Here is a 19,841-nt window from a genome sequence, read left to right on the forward strand (position 1 = left end):
CCCTAATGCAACCCTTCCAGGACTCTCTATTCTTCTGGTGTCCATTTAACTTCTCTTGGTCCAAATCTCTCAAGGGAAGTCTACCTCTGCTTGGCCCCACAGCCTCTCCTCCCAGCTTGGCGCTCAGGCCACTGTCATTCAGCTTCTCTGAGCTGCAATGAAGCAACCTCACCAATAACCCTCCTTGGCCACAGCCCGGGGCCTTGCCTTACCTCCTGGACCACTGGCCATCCCCCTAGGCCTCCATGCAGCCCAGCCTCCTGGGTCACACTCCTGGGCTGCTCCTCGGCCCCCCGGCTCGTCCCCTCCCCCCGTGCCACCTCCTCCATCAGCTCTAGCCCTGCTCCCCTCTCTCACACTGCCGACACCAACATGGGGGCGCTTCTGGCTTTGGACCCTGCCCTGCCCTCCTCTCCACCCAGCTCCCCCCATCCCGTCCCGGGAGAACCACAACAACTATCCAGAACCCCCTCAATGACGCTGAGCTGTGCTGGAGGCCCAGATGGGCAGGAGGGCTGTGGGTGGGGGGCAGAGGGGCTGGGAGGAAAGGGTCCCTACATCCTCATCGGCCTTAAGGGGGCACCAGCGAGCAGCGCCTAAGAACAGAAGAACCCCCCCCCCCCCTCGGCCCCGGGTCCCCCTCCACAGTCTTCCTTACCCACTTCCGTCCTCTGATCAAACATCTCAGTCCTACGGAAGCACCAACACTGTAAAACTTGGAAGGAAACACAGAAGCCGGTCTTTGTGACCTGGGCCGGGAAAGCCTTCCTACATGTGACCCCCAAAGCACACATGACAAGTAAAAACGGACACAATGGACCTCACTGAAGTAAAAAAATTATGTGTTTCTAAACACACTGTTGTCGGGGTGCTTGGGTGGCTCCATTGGTTAAGCATCTGCCTTTGGCTCAGGTCATGATCCTTGCGTCCTGGGATCGAGCCCCGGTCAAGGCTCCCTGCTCAACGGGGAGTCTGCTCCCCGCTCTGCCCCTCACCCGGCTCGTGCTCTCTCTCTCTCTCTCTCACCGTCAAATAAATAAATACAATCTTTAAAAAAAAAAAAGACACTATTGAGAAAATGAAAACCCACAGGATGGGAGAAGGTATTTGCAAATTTATACCTGAGAAGTGATTTACTGAGAATATATAAACACTTCTTACAATTCGACAATAAAAATGGCAACCCAATTAAAAAACAGGCAAGGGATCTAAACAGACTTCTCTCCAAAGAAGACACGCAAGTGGCCAATAAGCCCACGAGGAGATGCCCAACACCATGAGCCAGCAGGAAACGCAAACCTAAGCCTCAGTGGACACCACTTCTCTCCCTTAAGCCGCGTACAACCCAAAAGACATAAAAACAAGTGCTGGTGAGGATGTGGGGAAGTTGCAGCCCTCCTGCCCTGCCGCTGGGGAACAGCCCGGTGGTTCCTCGAGAGGCCGACACCAGACACCGCGTGACGCAGCAGCTCCAGCCTCGAGCCTGTGCCCCAGCGAAGGCGAAACACGTGACCACACAAATGCACGTGGATGTTCGCGGCGGCATCACGCGTGATATCCCAAGAGTGGAAATAACTCAAATGTTGGCCAGCTGACCCGCAAATTAATAAATTGTGGTACGTCATAGAGCAGAACAGTATTCCGCAATAAAAAGGGCATTCTTTTTTTTTTTTTTTTAGATTTTATTTATTTATTTGACAGACAGAGATCACAAGTAGGCAGAGAGGCAGGCAGAGAGAGAGGAGGAAGCAGGCTCCTTGTTAAGCAGAGAGCCTGATGCGGGGCTTGATCCCAGGACCCTGAGATCATGACCTGAGCCGAAGGCAGAGGCTTTAACCCACTGAGCCACCCAGGTGCCCCAGGAAGGGTGTTCTCATATACACCACCTCGTGGATATGCCCAGAAAACAGTATCGTAAATGAAAGAGGCTAATCACAAAAGACTACACATTGTATGATTCCACTTATCCTGGATGTTGAGACAGAGGGTAGGTGAGTGGTTGTCAGGATCTTGGGGAGGAGTAGAGACTGAGGGGTGCTGCTAAGGGGTACAGGGTTTCTTTAGGGGGTGATGAAATGTCCCAAAGGCGACAGTGGGGGTGCGGATACAACTCTACGAACAGACTAAAACCCACTTTGACTTTAAATGGGTGGACTGAGGGAGCACCTGGGTGGCTCTGGGTTAAAGCCTCTGCCTTCGGCTCAGGTCATGATCCCGGGGTCCTGGGATCGAGCCCTGCATCGGACTCTCTGCTTGGCAGGGAGCCTACTTCCCTCTCTTTCTCTGTCTGCCTCTCTGCCTACTAGTGATCTCTGTCTGTCAGATAAATGAATAAAATCTTTAAAAATAAAAATAAAGAAAATAAAAATTGGACCTCACCACCATTAGGATGGCCATGATTCAAGACAAAAACCAACTATTGACAAGTGTTGGCAAGGACGTGGAAAAATCAAAACCTTGTGCATGGTTTGTGGGACAGTAAAATGGTGCATTCGCTATGAAAATGTTTGGCATTTCCTCGAAGAGTCAAAAAAGGAAGGCCCCCACAATCGTGGGATTTGGGTATATGCCCCGAAGAAATGAAAGCATGACTTTGCAGTTGTCTATACCCCCGTGTTCATAGGCACTCTTCACGACAGCCGGAAGGCGGAAAGCAAACCCACATGTCCATCAGTGGATGATGGACAAACTGGCCTCTCTGTAATGTGGAATAGTATTCAGCCCTGAAAAAGAAGGACCTCTGGACACACATTACAACAGAGATGGACCCTGGGGACATTATGTGGAGTGAACTAAGCCAGTCACCAAAGGACAAATACCATGATCTCACTTACAGGCGCTTGTTACGGTCACTGAGCTCGCAGCGATGGGGAGGCAAGCTGGAGGGGCCAGGAGCTGAAGGAGGGGGCCGGGGAGTCAGTGTTTAATAGGAACAGAGCTTCAGTTTAAGAGGGAAAAGTCCTGTGGGTAGGTGGGTGACGGTCACCTGACGATACAAACAGTTAAGATGGTCAAGTTTTACCTTACGTGTATTTCACACAAGAAAAGTAAAACCGGGGACCCTACCTGTGCGCATTGGCCCTTTGGGAAGGCAGGCTGGTGGCACGATTGAAGAGCCAAGGAAGGATCCCTAACCTTCGGTAAAATCACCCCATTTCTGGGCATTCAAACAAGGGAAGGAGCCTACATGCGTGAAAACCAGCACCCAGGTGTTTTTTAGAACGGAAGAAAAATGGGAACCCTCAGAGTCCAATCAACAGTATAAATTCACGGGATGATCGGAGCCATAGAAACAGCCAGCAGTGAGCTGTAACACACTGGCGAAGCTTCAGCCAGAATGGTGAATAGAAAGACACAAGATCATATGGTCGGAACCGTCAGATTATAATTTAAAAATCCCCAAAGGATAGGCCCCAAAGGAGTCGGCGTGGCTGCCCTCCCGGCAGAGGGCTGTGAGTGACATTTCTTCCTTTTCAACTCTTCTCCGTTTTCCTAATTTTCTCTCACAAAGCTTGTTCTAATTTAAAAACTGGAAAAAACACATTTAAAAAAAAAAACACTTTTTTTTTTTTTTGGAAAAGCAACCGCCTTGCCATGTTCTGTTTCAGATGTTTTTCAAAGTTCCGTTGCAGCTCAGCTTGGCACCAGAACGCCAAGCCCCCGACAAGAAAGCACGTGTCGGAAACTGAGTCAGTGTCTCGGGGGCAGCCCGGTGGCTGCTTGTGTTCCGAGGTCCGGGCTTTGGAACGGGGGTGGGACTCACCCCAGATGTGCGTTCTCAAGAGCACGCTGGGTGGAGGCAGCTGTGGGTCCCACGGCCCAGACTCCTCCGTAAACATCTAGCAGCCAGACACCTCGCGGGCGGGGAGCTTGGAGCCGCTTAAAAGGTAGCTGGCAGCTAGAAGCGTGATCGGAAAAAGGCAGTCACTGGGATTTCATGCAAAGAAGCAACATCGCGCACTAGGAAACATCACGGCTTTTCCTCTTCCTTGCCAAACGAGGAGGTGAGAGAAGACACGGGAACATCACAGAGACTCGGCAGGGACTTTCTGTTATAAGAGTTAATTAGAAGGGCCAAGAAAACAACTTAATCCCAGCTTTGTGATGAAAAGGTTTCTGCCAAAGGCAACCCAAAGGCTGGGGAAGCAGCCCCCAGATCTTCTAAGCAGTGGACAAGAATTAAATTTGCAGCCTCAACCCATACTGTTGCAAGCGCCGGGCGATGACGAGGCTTCAGGGTGATTAAGACAGGTGTGTTTCTGCCAGAAAAAATGGGCAAAAATGTCATCCCCCGTTGTTAACTGGGGATGATACTGCTTGGGAGCACACAGATCTCAGCCCAATATGCTGTTCCCTCTGCCTGAATGCTGTTCTCTGTGCTCCTCACCTTGCTGCCTTCTATGCATCTCTCTGGCTTAGCCAACTGACCACATGCCCCAGCCTCAGCCCAGTGTGGAATGCCCTTCTTCCTCCCTTTCCTGGGTGACGACTACTCACCCCGAGTGCTGTGGGTTTGGGTACCTCGTCAGAGCTCCCACAGTTTCCCTGGGCTTCATCATCTAGTTCTGGAAGGACCTTGCCCCTCTCTCCCACTAGTCTGTGACCCTCTTGGGACAGGGCATGGGACCCCTTAGAGCCGAGCAGTGCCCACACACAGCAGGTACTCAGTAAGTGCTTGCCATATGAGCAAGTAAAGACGAAGCATGATCTGTGCCTGCAAGGAGTTTATAACCCAGTGAGCAAACAGGCCGGTCTCACAGTACCACTGACACTGCAAGCCACGACCTCTGAATGTCTCTGCTAAAACAGCTGGCATTTAGTGAGCACCTACTATGTGCCAAGCACCATGCTAAGTGCTTTATTGATACCATATATCCCCCAACAATTAAATCACTGTGCCTGTTTTAACAACCAGGAGCCTGAGGCTTGGGTAGGAGATAGGGACTCACCCAACATCATGCAGAAAATAGCTGGGTCTCTGCTTGACGGCAGGCTCATCTGCCCCCAAAGTCACTGCCCTGAACGAGGCTACCCTCTGTCTAGGAATCTGTGGGTGCCCAGGAAGGGGATGCTGGTACCCACGAAGACTGCGGAGGCCACGCAAACCCGCACCAGGAGCACCAAGCATGTCCTCGCCAGCCAGCTGGGACATAAAGCCCGTCAGAGCTGACACCAGGGCAGTCATAAAACCAAGCCAGCGCACATCCGGCACTGACCAAGCAGAATGAGTTCGGGACAGAGAAGCTTATTTTGGGAAAGTGGAAACAAAACAAAGCTCTCTAATCGGAGCCATCTGGGCAGCAATGGCCCGGGGTGGGGCCGGGGTGGGCAGGGTGGGGAGCTGAGCTGGGAATGTGTGGGTGAAGCTGCCCTGCCCACTGGGGCATGAGAACCAGGTGGGGAGAGCTGCTCCCAGCCTATGGGGTAATCACTTGGCCCCATCACGGTCATTCACTGTTCCTGTCTTCCTCTCCCAACCCAGCTCTTGGCAGTTTAGGGCACAGTGGGTCCTGTGAGGAGCTGGGGAACTCCCATGTGCGCAATGCCAGACAGCATGAGAGCCCGGCGGACAGAGAGCTGGGCCCCTCACAGTTCTCTCATCTTTGCACCAAGAGTCTACACCCTAAATATGGATCAAGATCGTCAAGCCTGTTGTGTAGCCTGCAAAGAGCAAACGGTTTCATGTGATTGATTATTGCCTAGGGCTTTGTGTTAAGAAGGATGCTGAGGTCTGATCTGAGATATGACTGACATGTACAAACTACACATTTGCAAAGGGAGGTGGCTGGGCATTCGGGGACCACTACAATAAATCAGGGAACAGATGAGGGGCCGAGTGAAAATGATGGAGAGGAGGACATTCCAGAGAACGATCTGGTGATCTGGTGATCTGGTGAGCGCTGAAGTCAAGGGAGGGAGGAATCACAGTAGACACCCAAGTTTCTTGCTCTGGTGCCTGGAGAGATGGGAGGATGATGCCTTTCCTTTTTTCTTTTAAATACACATAAAATTTAAAATTTTTCCTTGAGAGAGAGTTGGCTCCATAAGCAGGCTCCACGCAAGGCATGGAGTCCAATGCTGGGCTTGATCCCGTGACCCTGAGATTAATACCTGAGCCACAAATCAAGAGCCGGACGCTCAACCCATTGACCCAGCCAGGCGCCTCGAGTGTTTTTTTTTTTTTTAATTTAAGGAATCTCTACACCCAACATGGGGATCGAACTCAACCCCGAGATCAAGGGTTACAAGTTCTTCCCACAAAGCCAGCCAGGCGCCCCCATCTTAACTGTTTTTAAGTACACAGTTCACCGGGAGTAAATGCACACTCACTGCCGTACGGTCCTCACCCCAATCTCCAGAATTCATCTTCCCAGGCCGAGAGTCCTCACCCGGCGAGCAACTTCCCATCCCCACCCTGGCACTCACCATTCTCCTTCCTGTCTCTAAGACGCAGGCTGTTCTCAGGGCCCCCTGCGAGCAAAATCACCCAGCACGTGTCCTTCTCCGCGTAACACCCTCTGGGCTCACCCACCCCTGCTGCAGCGGGTGTCAGAAGCCCCCTCCTCCCCCAGGCCGCGCGACATCCCGTCAAGTTTCGTGAGTACCACGTTTCGCGTAGTTACTCGCCGCTCAGCAAACAGCTGGATGGTTTCGGCTCCGGCTGCTGTGACTAGGGCTGCCTCTACTTTTCGACCCGAGGTTTGAGGCCCGTGTGACATCCCACAGCTACATGCAGGACGATGTCAAATGACCCGGTCGAGGGCTCAGGTGGGAAACTGGGAGAGAGGTGCTGAGGGAGTCCCGAATGTCGACAGGGATTCCAGTAGGCACAACGGAGCGCTCTTGCAGGCTGGCACGGGGATGACGGGGAACAGGGGAAGACAGGGGTGAGGCGGCTGGAGCAGGGCAAGCTGGAGCAGGGTAGGACCCGGAGGAGAGCGGGGACCGCCATGAAGGCCACAGCTTGGGCATTTGCGATGCATCTGGACCGCTGGGAAGTCACACGTGCCTGCATTCATGCACTCGCTGCCTCATCCCCAGCGAGGGACCGTGCTATGGGCGTGGCCGGGACGCGCTGGGGTTCACGTCCAGCTCCACCAAGGCTCTGGGGCCTTCGACAAAATACCTAACTTCCTGGGGGTTTAACTGGACAAGTGACTTGAAGGCAGTGCCTCGCCCTCCTTTCCTTTTTTACGGCCTTGCAGAGTGGGCATAATAACGGGGCTTATGGAGTAAACGCCTGCAAAGCGCTCGGAATGACTCTACGCAGGCGGCACGTACGCAGCTAAATGCCGGTTACCCTTCGGTTCATTACACGGCCAGCGATTAGCGAGCACCCCTGCGCGGGGGGCCTGTGCGGAGCGCTGTGGTGCAGCTGTGCAAACAAGCTTTCCCTCTGCATCTCAGAGCTAGGGCTCGACACAAACAAACCTCAACCCCAGTGTAGCACGACCCGCTGTGACGGAGTAAGGCCAGGGGGCTGCCCGGAGGAGGGCGCCTCTAAGCTGAGTGGGGCAGACAGTGGCTTGTCCACGGCTGCATCCCAAGGGCCTGGCTGAGGGCCTAACACATAGTAGGTGCTCAAGTGAGCTTTGGGATTTCTCTCTCCTGTCAATCCTGGATCAGTCCTGAGCAGCCCAGACAAGGGTGAGGCGGCCGGGACCAGCTGGACGCAGGGGCTGAGGGGAACGGCAGCTTCTGTGGGTGGACGCACACCAAGACTGTTGCCTTGACCCTTGGTCTGTGTAGAGCCCAGCGTTCCTGCCAGAACCTCCAGGGAGAAGGAAGGAGGACGCGGCCCCCAGCCCCGGTCCCAGCCAACGCAAACACGGCCGCCCACGGGACAGGAAGCCGCAATGCAGCCGAAGCTCTAGAGACCCAGCGGCTTCGGGGCTCTGCAGCAGCCAGCAGGGTCCTCGTGATGTCCAGCCCCCACCCAGGCCAGGCCTCTCTGTCTCCTTGTCCCCTCTGCTCCCGCCATCCAGTCTCCTGGCGGCCCCGGGCTGTCCCCTTGACCTGAAAGATCCTTTGCTTCTCTGACAGCCCGCTATCCGAGAGATCTCAGGAAGGTCCACTAACCATGTGTGTTCCCAGACCATAAATCCTCATTCACGTCACCCTGGGCTTAACCCGTCTCCTGGCAGATTGTGCCCCTAGGCCAGCAGGGCCGAGGCTCAGCTCAGGCTTTGGGCAGCCAGCTGAACAAAGGCACAGAGAAGGCCTGCACATGGCAGGCAGATCTGAGCCTGGGGAGGGGCCAGTCAAGAGCCCACCTGCCTTCCCCCGGCAGCTCTCCCTTCTCGGGGCTCAGTGTGCACCTGCTTGGGGACTTATGGGTTTTCCTGCCACTTCAGGAGCTTCTCAGAAATGCAAGGAAGTCTTCAAGTGAGAAGGGCGTTTCTCTCCACCTGCGCCAAAAGCTGAGGCGCAGACCAGCCTAACTCTGCAGCTGACTGTTCCCACGTGAAGCACCATCTGGGCGGGACCCTGGGGTGTGCCAAGTATTGGCCACGTGACCCCGGACAGCCGACCTTACTTTCAGAACCTCAGTTTCCCTGCTTGTGGAAGAACTCAGGCTGGGCTGCGGTTCTGAGCGCTAGGTGGGAACCCACGGAATCGTGTCTCTCATCCCCGATGACCAAGCACCTCCCCCAGCCTGCCCGCTTCCCCGGGCCTCCATGGAGGGTGAGGAGCCGCCAGACCCTGCTGCTGCCTTTCATCCCAGACAGGAAGGCTCAGCCTGGCGACTCTGGGATTTGGAACAGATGTCTGCGAGATCACAGGGGGCTGGGAAAGCAGCGACCTCCATCCCGGGGCTGACCAGCCGCCTCTCCCTCCCCGGCCCCTCACCCCGCTCCTTCCAGGGGCCCCAGGCCAGAGCTAGCCACCCGTTCTCCCCTCCCACGAGCCCCCAAGGAGTGGGGGACCTGCAGAGGAGCCAGCAGAAGTGGCCTGAGGACGGGGGCCTCCGCTGGGAACACCCTGGCGATAACCCCAGACCTCCCCTTCTCCCCAATATTATGCAAGCCACAGCTCAGCATGGAGCAAACCGAAGCTGAATGGAACCCAAGATGGGCTCAGTCTGAGGCAGCTATGGGTCTCTGGGACCCCCCCCAGCGCAGAGACAGGGCCCAGGGTCAGGACATCTTTTGGAAGCCAGCTCAGCGAGCATTTCCCAATCCCTGGGTTGAGGACACCCTCGGGGAAGCTCAGCCCTGAGCTGTTCTCAGCAGAGTGGCCTTGGCCACACGCAAGGACTGTCACAGCTCCTGTAAGCACGTGGCCAACCTGAGCTCATGGAGCCTGCACGACCAGGGGGAGGTGGCCGGTCTCAGCCCTATTTCACAGGGAGGACACGGAGGCACAGAGAGGCGGTTGCACTCGCCCAGCAAGTGGCTGAGCCCTGTCTGTGTCCTAAGTTCATTCTGTGGTATCTACTCCACTCTGTCCCCAGAGCAGGCCAGAGAGACCCCAAGCTGGGCCCAGATGCACAGGACCGAGGAGGGGACACTGCCATCCATTCATTCGGGCTTCCTTTCTCCACTCGTGGACATTCCGGAGCCCCTCCTATCCGCCTGGGGCTGCACACAGCACTGGGTCAGGGTGAGGGGTGTGTGTTTGTGCATATGCGTGTGTTTGAGTGTGACTATACCCGCGTGTGAGAGTTTGAGTGAATGAGCAAGTGAGTATGTGTGGGTGTGTGAGGGTGAGCGTGTGACCGAGCAGATGCAAGTGAGTGTGTGGGTGGGTGGAGGGGTGAGTGTGTGGTATGAGTGTGAGCACGTGGGTGAGTGAATGTGTGAGTATAAGCAGGTGTGTGAGGGTGTGTGGACACGAGTGTGGGTATGGCATGGGAGTGGATGGGAGTGTGAGTAGGTGTGTGGGTATGAGTACGAGGACGTGCGAGTGAATGTGTGCCCGTGAAGGAGTGGATGAGTGTGAGTGTCGATGAGTGTGTGGACGAGCACATGAGTGTGAGTAGATGTGTGCAACTGTACGAGTGTGAGTAGATGTGTGTGAAGGCGTGAGTAGATGTGTGTGAGTGTAGATGAGCACACGAGTGCAAATCAATGACCGTGAATGTGTGTGTGACTACATGTATGTGGGTGAACATGAGTGTAAACGTGTGAGTAGGGGTGAGCACATGAGTGTGAGTAGATGTGTGAAGGTGAATGAGTGTGAATAGGTGTGTGGCTGAGCATGAGTGTGAGCCAATGTGTATAGACAAGCATATGAGTGTGAGTAGATGTGTGTGGATGAGCACACGAATGTGAGTAGATGTATGTGAGTGTGTGAGTAGATGTGTGTGGATGCGAGCGTGAGGTTCCCTGTGGCTAAGGGTCCCAGGCAGAGCTCAGCAAGGTCACCCGACCAGGCACAGGGCCCCGCGTGCGAGTGCTCAGCTAAGGGGAGCTGCCCCCAAACCCCACCCCACGATGCTTCCCGCCCCTCCCACTTTGTCTGAGCCGGGACAGAGCCTCTTGCCCGCCCCTGGCTCCACTGTCTCCCCCCCCCACTCCCACCCTGTCCCAGATTCCTTCCCCAGTGGTCTTGGGGTTCTGCCAGCCCCGTCCAGCCAGCTCCCCCAGACTCCCTCCCCACGCTGGTTTCCTGTCACCCGCCTGGCCAGAGACCCCGCCCCATCTAGCGGTCCAAACAGGCCAGTAACAGTGACAAAAGCCCGGGGAGCTGAGCTGCTTGGGGGTGACAGCCCACAATTGGCCTGCGCTGCTGAGGGGCCCAGTGTCCCCACCCCCACCTCACTTCAAGGTCATTTCCCAGTCCTCCCCAAGGTGCTGTCACCCAGGGTTGGAAGAGCCGATTCCATGGCTGGGTGGAGCTCGCGTAAAGGAATTTCTGCTCGACCTTGGATATCCATGATTGCTTCTTTCCAGTTATTTAGCAGCTGTGTGCCTTTGGGCAAAACACTTAACCTCTCTGAGCCTCAATTTTCTCATCTGCAAACTGGGGATATGGTCCCATACCCCCTCACCCAAACTGCTTAGCTGTGGATGTGTTTTGGAATTCAGAGTTTTTTAGGGTTTAGAGAGATGATGTAGTCCTTACACCACGGCTTGTGTGAACACCCCCAGCTGGGTTTGCTCTCCCCCAGGCTATACTTAAATGAGATTTCAGTAGCAAAACGTATGAATATTCATTCTAACTAGGATAAACAAGGTCTATAAATAGCCTTGGGTCCGGTTTAGCAGCCAAAACGAATTACAAAAACACTTGAATTTTCAAAGTTTGGGGAGATTTCAAACCCACAGACAAGGGAGTGCAAACGGGTGGACCCTCCCCCCCCCCCCCCCCAAAAAGGGCTGCAGGCAATAGATAAGATGTGGAGCTCTGGGCCTGGCACGTCTTGGGGCATAGGGAGGACCTGGATTGGGCTGGACTCGAAGGGGAAGGGGATGCTCCCATTTCCAAACGGCAGTGAAGGGCTGGGTCCAGACTCAGATGCTGAGCGCAGGGGTCTGAGGTGCAGTGGAAAGGGAGGGGCGGGCGGGCAGGACGGCCTGGCCGTCAAGCCGGGTCACCCAACAGCAAGCTTCGCTCCTGCTCAGCGGCTAAGCCTTTCCGGAGGTGAAGCCTTGTCTCCCAGCCCCAAGAACACACCCAGCACTACACACAGCCCCAGGGATTCATGAGTCCCCAGAGCCCCCACGATTAAGAGCTCCTGCCCCAGAGGGCGGACTAGTCCACCCCCGGGTGGGTCCCCCCTTGTCCCCCACAAAGCTCTGGGTCTAGGACGGAGCAACCCCTTTGCAGCGCACGACCCTCACGTCCAGACCCACTGCTCTGTAAAGGGCTCCGGGGAGGCTTCCCGCCCCTGCCAGCCCCCACGGGGCCACCCACCCGTCCTCCCTTCCCGTTACCCGGGAATGCGGGCGGCGGGCACGGGCCGCGTCCGGTCTGCTGCAGCCAAGCCTGCTGCAGCCAAGCCCGGGGCGCGCGGCAGCCCCGACGGGCTGCGGTGCGGGGACGGGGCGGTGCTTACCCAGGCGGAGGGTGATGTTGACCGAGGTGGGGTACTGCACGCCGAAGGCCATGGACGGGCTCTGCCACCAGGTGCTGTCGTCCTGGCTGTGGAAGTCGGTGAGGTAGGCGGCGTCGTGGCGGCGCCGGGGGTCGGCGGCGTCGCAGCGCTGGCACTGCGCCCCCGCGCCCGGCGCGCCCACGTGCGGGCAGAAGTCCTCGGGCGGGCGGCCGCACGTGTGCGAGGCCTCGGCGCGCCGGCCGAACGCCGCGTTCTCGAACACCGGCAGGCAGCGCTGCGGCCGCCCCGCGTCGTCGTAGCACGCGCCCATGCCCGCGCCGGCCGCCCGCGGCGCCAGCAGCGCCAGACCCAGCAGGAGCCCCGCCGCCGCCATGGCCCCCGGGCACCGACGCCCGCGCGCGCCCCGCTCTGCCCCGGCCGGCAGCGCCGCGGTGGGCGCCGACCCACCTCCCTCCGCCCCTCCTCCGGGGGGCGGGGCCGGGCCCGGGGCGGGGCGCGGGGCGGGGCGGGGCCCGCACCTCGCGGCCGCGCGGTCCCTGGGCGCTCACCCCCACCTGCTGGACGTGCCCGGGAGTGCCCCAGCTGCCTCGCGGCCCTGCGGCGAGAGCCCGCCGCCAGGAGCCTCAGCGTCCTCATCTGTGAAATGGGACTGGTCACGACGCAGGGTCATTTGCACTCTGTGCGGTGTCGGTGGCTGCTCAGAAGGTGGGAACGGCTCGCCGGGGTCTTGCCAAGGCCTAAGAGAGAGGGTCTTTCTGCCTGGTCCTTCCCATGGCAACAAAGTCACCCAAGGCAGATTCGTGGGATGGCTCCTCGCCTTTTGGCCTCCCTATGACCTCTGAACAGTCCTCCCGCTGGTCACTTCTGTCTGAGATATTTGTGACCAAGGGTACCTGGTCTCGTCACAGTGTCCCCTCAGAGAGCCCTTCCCGGCCCACCCCTTATCGCTCCCCTCTTTTATTTACTCTCCATCCCCTAAAATTAGTAAATCAAGAGGGAAAAGCCACATGCTTAGATCAATAGATGCCAGGGGAAACACTGGAAATCTAACAGCCCTTCCAGAAAACGCTGAGGAAAGTGGAAATAAATGGTCTGACATGCAAAGCACCGTTCTTCAGCTCTGGCCCCTGCAGCTCGGGTCCCAGGTGCAAACTAGGTCCTGCCAGCTGGAGGTCCTCATTTGCGGTTTGGAGAGCAGAAATGGGTGGGAGCCATCTTCTGCCCTTCTGGTGGCCAGCGGGGTCACAGTGGAGGACGGTTCCTGCGACAGGGTGCTTCTAATATCCCACTCTGCAGGGGCGGAGAGTCCTTTGTGGGCGGTGGTAGCAGCAGTGGGGGCTCGATTCCTATTTCTGGCCCCCAGATTTGCACTTAGACGGCGAGCTCCCAGAGGCTCCAGGGGTGGTGGCTTCCCAGGTGGGTCAGTTCTGCGGTGTCCTAGCTCTCAGCCCTTCCAGTCCTTCCAGCCGTCCGTGAGCACGTCATCCCCTGCATTCAATCCTTCCTGTTGGAAATAGCTAAGCACCTGCCAAGGGCTTGGCCCAGAGCCCAACGTGGAATGAGTGTGCGGTCAATTGTTGTCACTGTAGTGAAGACAAGAGCCTGCCTCCTGGGACCCTCCATCTGGTTGGAGAGGGAGGTCATGCATGCCCCGGGAAACAGCCCGTGACGATGTTCCAAGGCTTGTTCTCGCCTGGTTCACAAGACAGGTGTGGCCTTGTGTTTACAGTCATCTGTTCCTCGGCAAACCCACGCCGCTGCCCACTGTGCCCCCAGCACTGTGCTGGAGCAGGGACCCAGAGCAGAGTTAGACACCTCCCTCCCAGTGCCTCTCTATGCCCAGATGTCTATGAACGTCTTGGGGCTTGGGGGTGGGTGTGGGCAGATAACGACTAGCTCTGCCTAGAGTTGGAGTGTCCTTTCCAGAAGAGGTGACACGTAGACAGAGCCGTAAAGGATGAGTATGGGGAAGGGGAGGCGGCCCAGCAGGTGCAAAGGCTCAGGGGTGACTGGGGAGGGCAAGAGTGTCGTGTTTTTGCAGCTCAGGTTCTGGGGTTGGTCCCGGGGGGACTGGAGCATGATGTGGAGGAGGGGGCACCTCGGGGATGAGCTGCGGCTTCAGCTTGCAGAGGGTTCATGGGGACAGGGACTTCATGTGGCTCATCCTGGCATCCCCAGAGCCTGTGCTGGGTGTGGTTTGGGGAATGTTTGTGGGGTGAGCAGGAACAACACGCCTGGGAAAGCCTGATCCAACAGGGAGTGGGCAGATGATGGCTCCTTCGAGAGGTGCCTGCTGGGTGTTCAGCGACCTTGCCCAGCTGCTGGACAACGGAGCCATCCTGCCTCTGCTGGCGACCTCAGTCCCACTCTCGTCCCAGGTTCCCACTTGCCTCCTGCTTTTCCAGCTTCTCCTGCCTCAGCTCCACATCCAGCTGTTCATGCTCTCCCAGGACCCACCACCAGGTGGCGACATTGGCCACGTGACGGGACTGGCCTCTCTCGCCCCCTGGCGGCCAAGGACCCCTTGGGCGGAGGTCCCCGTGCAGCTGTGGCCCAGCGACCAGAAGAGTCACTTGGTCCAGGGCACTGGCCGTACAAATGGGAAAACTGAGGCCCCGAGAGGGGAAGTGGTCTGCTGAAAACACATGCACAGCGGGACATGACCAGGTCCCTCCCATCCCAGAATGGGAGTCAGGGAGGGACTGGGATCTAGAGATGCTGGGAAGCCAAGTGTGGCCCCCCCAAGTGCACCCACAAAGTCCCAGGATAACTGCCAAAATCTGCGTGACAAAGAGACAATGAACACCTCTGTGACCGCGGGAAAGGGACCTGGAATGAGCAGAACTGTGGACGTGAGCATCTTGGACACTGGGCAACAAGAAGCTTACTATTGCCAAACTAGAGAAGGCTCCAAGAGTTACTTCCCAGCAGGACTCACCACGACCCCAGTAAAGGCAGCTGTGCCCTGCCCCCAGGGGCCCCTCCGCACACACATGACAGCAACCTGGTCTTCGCAGCCCACAGGAGTTATGGACCACCTAGCCTGTTTCCCTGCAGCTTAGACCTTTGAGACCCAATCCCACAATCTGCCCATGATCCTAACCCATTATCTTAGTGGTGGCAGGGAGCCTGGGAAGGCTCTTCAGCAGCAGAGTCAGAGTCAGTTCTCTCCAGGAAAATGGATGAGGATGGAATCCAGGGGGCCAGCATGGAGGTGGTGTGGGAGGAGGGGCCAGTATCTATGTGTGGCTGATGGGGGGTGGTGGTGGTATGCCTATGCTGGGGACCTGTGGAATCTCTGCAGAGGCCTGGCCTCCTGCTTGGGGCTCTGAGCAGAGGTGGCAGACTGCCCTCCCCGCAGCCCAACCTACCAAGGGTTAAAACCTTCCAGGCAGAGAAAGGAAGGAGAAGAACGCTGTCCTGATTTGCTTAATGAACGCTAATTAAAAAGACAGAAGATAGCAGATTCCTTCAGGACAAAGATGAAAGGCCTGTTAATTAAATCTGGGGAGATGGGGCCAGGACCCCGCTGATCCCACCTGACAGCCCCCCAGTCTCCAGGGTTGGGGCACTAGCAGAAGGGGAAAATCAGCCCCCTTCCCCAGCCTTGAGACCCCGCCTGGTGGGTCCTGCCCCTCTGGGTTGCCTTGTTTTCCCTATCCGGACAGCACGAGCATCGGCCTAGGTGACTTCCCATGATGCCCTGTCTGGCTTCAAGGCCCTGAAAGTCTGTGCTCTCTATCTGTATGCCTGGGCCTCAGTCTTCCCTTCTGTTAAGTGGGGAGACTCTACCTGCTCAGCAGTGAGACAGACAAGGCCTGAAGTCAGAACTGGGGGTCTGCCAAGGCTATATGGGGGACCAGGAAGTTTAGTGACTGGCTACAGCTGGACCCCCAGGACCCTGCTGCCAGGCCCAAGCCCGTGTGTCTGTGCTATGATTGCCCTCCAGGACACCATCCTGTACCTCTGAACAAGGACAACGTGGCCTTCACAGAGGCTTCCTGGGAGCCGGGCCCGGGCTGAGTGCACCACTTGCACAGGTAAGTGTAGGCAGTGGGTAGTCCCACTCGTGGGGCTCCCCAAGGGATTAGGGAGACGGACAGTGACCCAGGGAACAAATAGTGAATTAGGCAGTGACAGGTCCCTGATAAGAGCCACAAAGGAAACAGATGAGGGAACGGGATGCACTCTGAGGGGGGTTGAGTTTAGTTAGGGTAATCAGGGAAGGCTTCTCAGAGGAGGTGACAGATCAGTGGAGACTGGCAAGATGGGATGGGAGGCAGGGTAGAGAGGGAGGGCACCCACTGATGGGAGGCGACAGGGGACACCCCCCCCCCCAGCTGTCGCCATCACAGAGCATCCTCTCCCTGGAGTTAACAAGTTCAGACAGGCCGAGGTACATGGCTGGCCTCGGGCATGTCACCACTCTGTCTAGCAACGGTCTCACGACCCTGCCCCCCACACTGTGCCCAGCTGGGACCCAGGATGAATCAGTCCTAGGTCCCCTTCAAATGGAGGGGGCCCAAGAGGACAAAGAATGTCCTCCTTCTGGGTGGTCCGGGGACAGAGGCTGGGCTGGAGAGGAGGCTCCGGGGACAGACCTTTACTGGGTCCACACACCAAGCCCTGGGGACGGAATGATGAGTGATGGCAAAACGGTCCCTGCATTTGGGGGACCCAGCTGATAAACCGGTGATTATAACCGAGGACGGCCAGTTAAAGCCCTGGGCGGGAGAGGCCAGGAAAGGCTTTTGGAGGAGGTGGGGGTCTCCGCTGAGAGCTAGAAAGGAGATGGCCAGGAAAGGGGTGGGGTGAGCATTCCAGGAGAGGGAACAGAGTATGAAAGGCTCAGAGACAAAACTGTGAGGAGGTGAAGGGTGCTCAGTGTGGCTGGAGGTGGGAGTTTGAGAAGAGGCAGGGTGGGATGGCCCAGGTGGGAGCTGGGAGTCGGCTGAAGAGACCTCATTTCACCTGGGGGCTGCAGGCGCCCGTGGGGAGGTCTCGACAGAGATGACGTGGAGCAGGGCTGGTTCTGGAGTCTTCCCTGGCTGCTGCAGGTCGTGTGGTGGGCTGTGGGGGTGGGCGTGGAAGCCCACCTGGGCTGTGGGAAAGGATCTGGAAGCTTCCATACGAGGCAGGGAGAGAGGGTGGTGGCCCGGACAGGAGCAGGAGCTGGACAAGCTCTGGGCTGGGAGGGGGAGTTCTCTGGCTGGGGAGGGGTGCCAGGCTGAGAAATAGGCCCAGGGAGATGGGAAGGTCAATTTTAAGTGCTCAAAGTATGTGCCCTAAAGGTCAACCAAGAGAGGCATCCGAGAGGCCAGAATCTTCTTCTCCCTGCTTGTCCCCTCCCTCACTATATGTCCTTGGATAAGTCCTTTTCCCTCTCTAGCCCTCAGGATTCCCACCTGTATCCTGCCTAAAAGGTGGCCAAGAATGGCCTCTGAGCCCGTCCGGAATGGCTTCCCTTCCCTAAACCTCTCGCAGAGGCCCAGGTTGTCCCCTCCCCAGTGAGAGACTCACTAGACCCAGCCTCTGGCCCCAGCCTCTGGCCCTCACCATGTCTGGCTCCCATTCCCTCTGAACACCCACGGTCCGGAGTGGCACCCATAGCTCTGGGACTCCCTGAGGAAATGCCCATGGTCAGGTGCATGCAGACTGGCCTGTGGTGTCCAGACACCCCCCACACAGCCGAAGTGGCCGGTGTGCTACTCACGGAAGGGCCCAGCCGGGGATACCAGGGCCATGGAACCCATCCTATGGGGAGATTAAATATCCGAGCTGCCCCCCCAGTAAGGTTTCTTGTCTGTCTGCCCCCACCCCAGACCAGGAACTCCTAAAGGGAAGGCAGGAAGGGGTCTAACTCGTTCCCTGGGCAGGTGGCAGAAGCGGACGGTCACAGAATGTCCAGTGAATGAAGGAAGGATGATGAGTGAGGGAGAAATGAATACAGAAAAAGTGCGGAATGAGCGCGCCTGCCCCCTTTCCCGCTGGCCACTCCGTTCTGGCCACACCAGCCTCCTTCCCAGAAACACCACACGGCGTTTGCAGCTGCCTTTCCTTGTGCCTGGAGCACTGTTCCCGGGGATCTGGGCATCCCTCCCTGCGCAGTGTCCCTGCACGGAGAAGCCGCCCAGACCTCTGGACTCTCCCCTGTGCTTCCTGCCTAGGCGCACTGCGTCACTTTCCTTTCTAACCGTCGCCATGCCTGAGACGGCATATTGGTACTTGCTTGTTTTTCTATGGTCTGTCTCCTCTGTCAGACTGTGAGCTCCATGAGGGTGGGGGGCTGTGCTGCCCTCCGCCCTCTGGCTCCGTGCCCAACACCTACACGTGTGGGATGAACAAATGGAGACACGGTACCCATAGGGCACAAGGCAGCAGTGCAGGGCCCAGAGTCCCTCGGCAGAATGACCGGCTGTGTAGACGCTGGTCCTCACCCAGGGTTCCCACTGCAGGGAAGCTGTCCTCAAACAGTAATCTCATTTCTGAGCTGTTTTTGCTGAGGACAAGGAAACAGCAATCACAAGTCAGCAGCAGAACCCAGCCAGGATGGAAAAGGCACAGGAAAGCAACACTGCCCTCCAGCTGCCCTAGGGATTCTTGAGTCAGTGCCGTGAGCACCACTGGGACCATGCTGGGACCCCCCAAGACTGAGATGGACCCCGTCCATCCCCAGGACCTGTCACGACACTGCAGGGGCTCCATGGCCCTTGGGTAAAGGCAGCCTCTCAGGCTTCAGCTCCTCAAATCCCAGAACTCCTGCCTCGCTGGCCAGATTCTTCCAGATGCTCAGATATGCCAGGTCGCCTCCTACCCCGGACATTTGCACCTGCCAGTCCCTCCACCTGAAATGCTCTCTGCCTCATCTCACCGGCTTGATTCTTGCTCCTCCCCTTGGCCTCAGGGTCAGGATAATGTCGATTCCTAAGGAAGCCCTCCCTGGTGCTCCGTTGCTGATTTCATAGCACTTCTAACTCTCATTATTCGTTTCCTGTCCTTCGTTCCCACTAGACTCCCAAGCCCAGAGGATAAGAATCCTACAGTTTCCTGCTATGTCCCTGACACACACCCCAGGCAGGATATAGACCAGATGGTCCCTAAATGGTGTGGAGTGAAAGAACAAGAGAGTGAGTGAGGGGAGGAAGGGAGGATGGATAGAAAGTAGGAGGGAAATGAGGAGACGGAGCTGGCTGCGAGGCCCAGACTCCGCTGGCTTCCCTCTCCTGGCGTGCCGGTGCTTTAAGTGGGTGAAGGCCAAGGGCAAGGAAGGAGCTGGCAGGCCCGTGACAGGGAAGTGATCTATTAGTGAGCCTCACCCTTCACGTGGCTTTATTTTGAAAACGTGAACTTTACAAATGTCAGGGAAAGGTGGGATTCTCAGCCTGGGACCGCTGAGAAGCCAATTAGCATTCCCGGTGCTGTGCTAATGGGGCTGTACCTGGACTGTGGGAAATTTATGCTGCCTGCTGGGGCCGATGCAGAGGCCAAGGCGGGAAGGTCTGAAACATAAAGCGGCAAGACTGCCAAATCTGTGCCTCCCCCACGAGGACCTGGGCCACTGTGGGGACGCCCGGAGGACAGGGAGGCAGGTAGGGTAACCCCCACGTGTGGTGGAGGCTACGGGGGCTGGACAGGGTTAGAGGACCCCTGGGTGCTGCACCCTGGGAGGGGTCACCCCTCGGCCTCCCTCCAGGGGGTGGTGCCCTAGACCTGAGCGCGGGACTACGAAGGTCATTCTGATTCCTCTTCACGGGGTCCGGTTAGGGAGAGACAAGAGGTGCGGGCGCAGAGACCAAGGGTCAGGGAAGCAAGGTCGCTCAGCTGGGAGGGGCAGACCAGA

General features: G+C 57.3%; 1 protein-coding gene across 1 annotated transcript in view; it reads right to left on the minus strand.

The window, feature by feature from the left end:
- Positions 1-12,374, minus strand: part of LAMC3 (laminin subunit gamma 3) — a 54,360-nt gene extending 41,986 nt beyond the window's left edge. The window contains exon 1 of the mRNA XM_046023624.1: positions 12,002-12,374. Within this exon, the coding sequence (XP_045879580.1) occupies positions 12,002-12,374 (373 nt within the window). The remainder of the gene's footprint in view (positions 1-12,001) is intronic.
- Between the last annotated feature and the right edge of the window lie 7,467 nt (positions 12,375-19,841).

The sequence above is a fragment of the Meles meles genome, chromosome 11 (genome assembly GCF_922984935.1).
Source record: "Meles meles chromosome 11, mMelMel3.1 paternal haplotype, whole genome shotgun sequence".
Lineage (NCBI taxonomy): Eukaryota > Metazoa > Chordata > Mammalia > Carnivora > Mustelidae > Meles > Meles meles.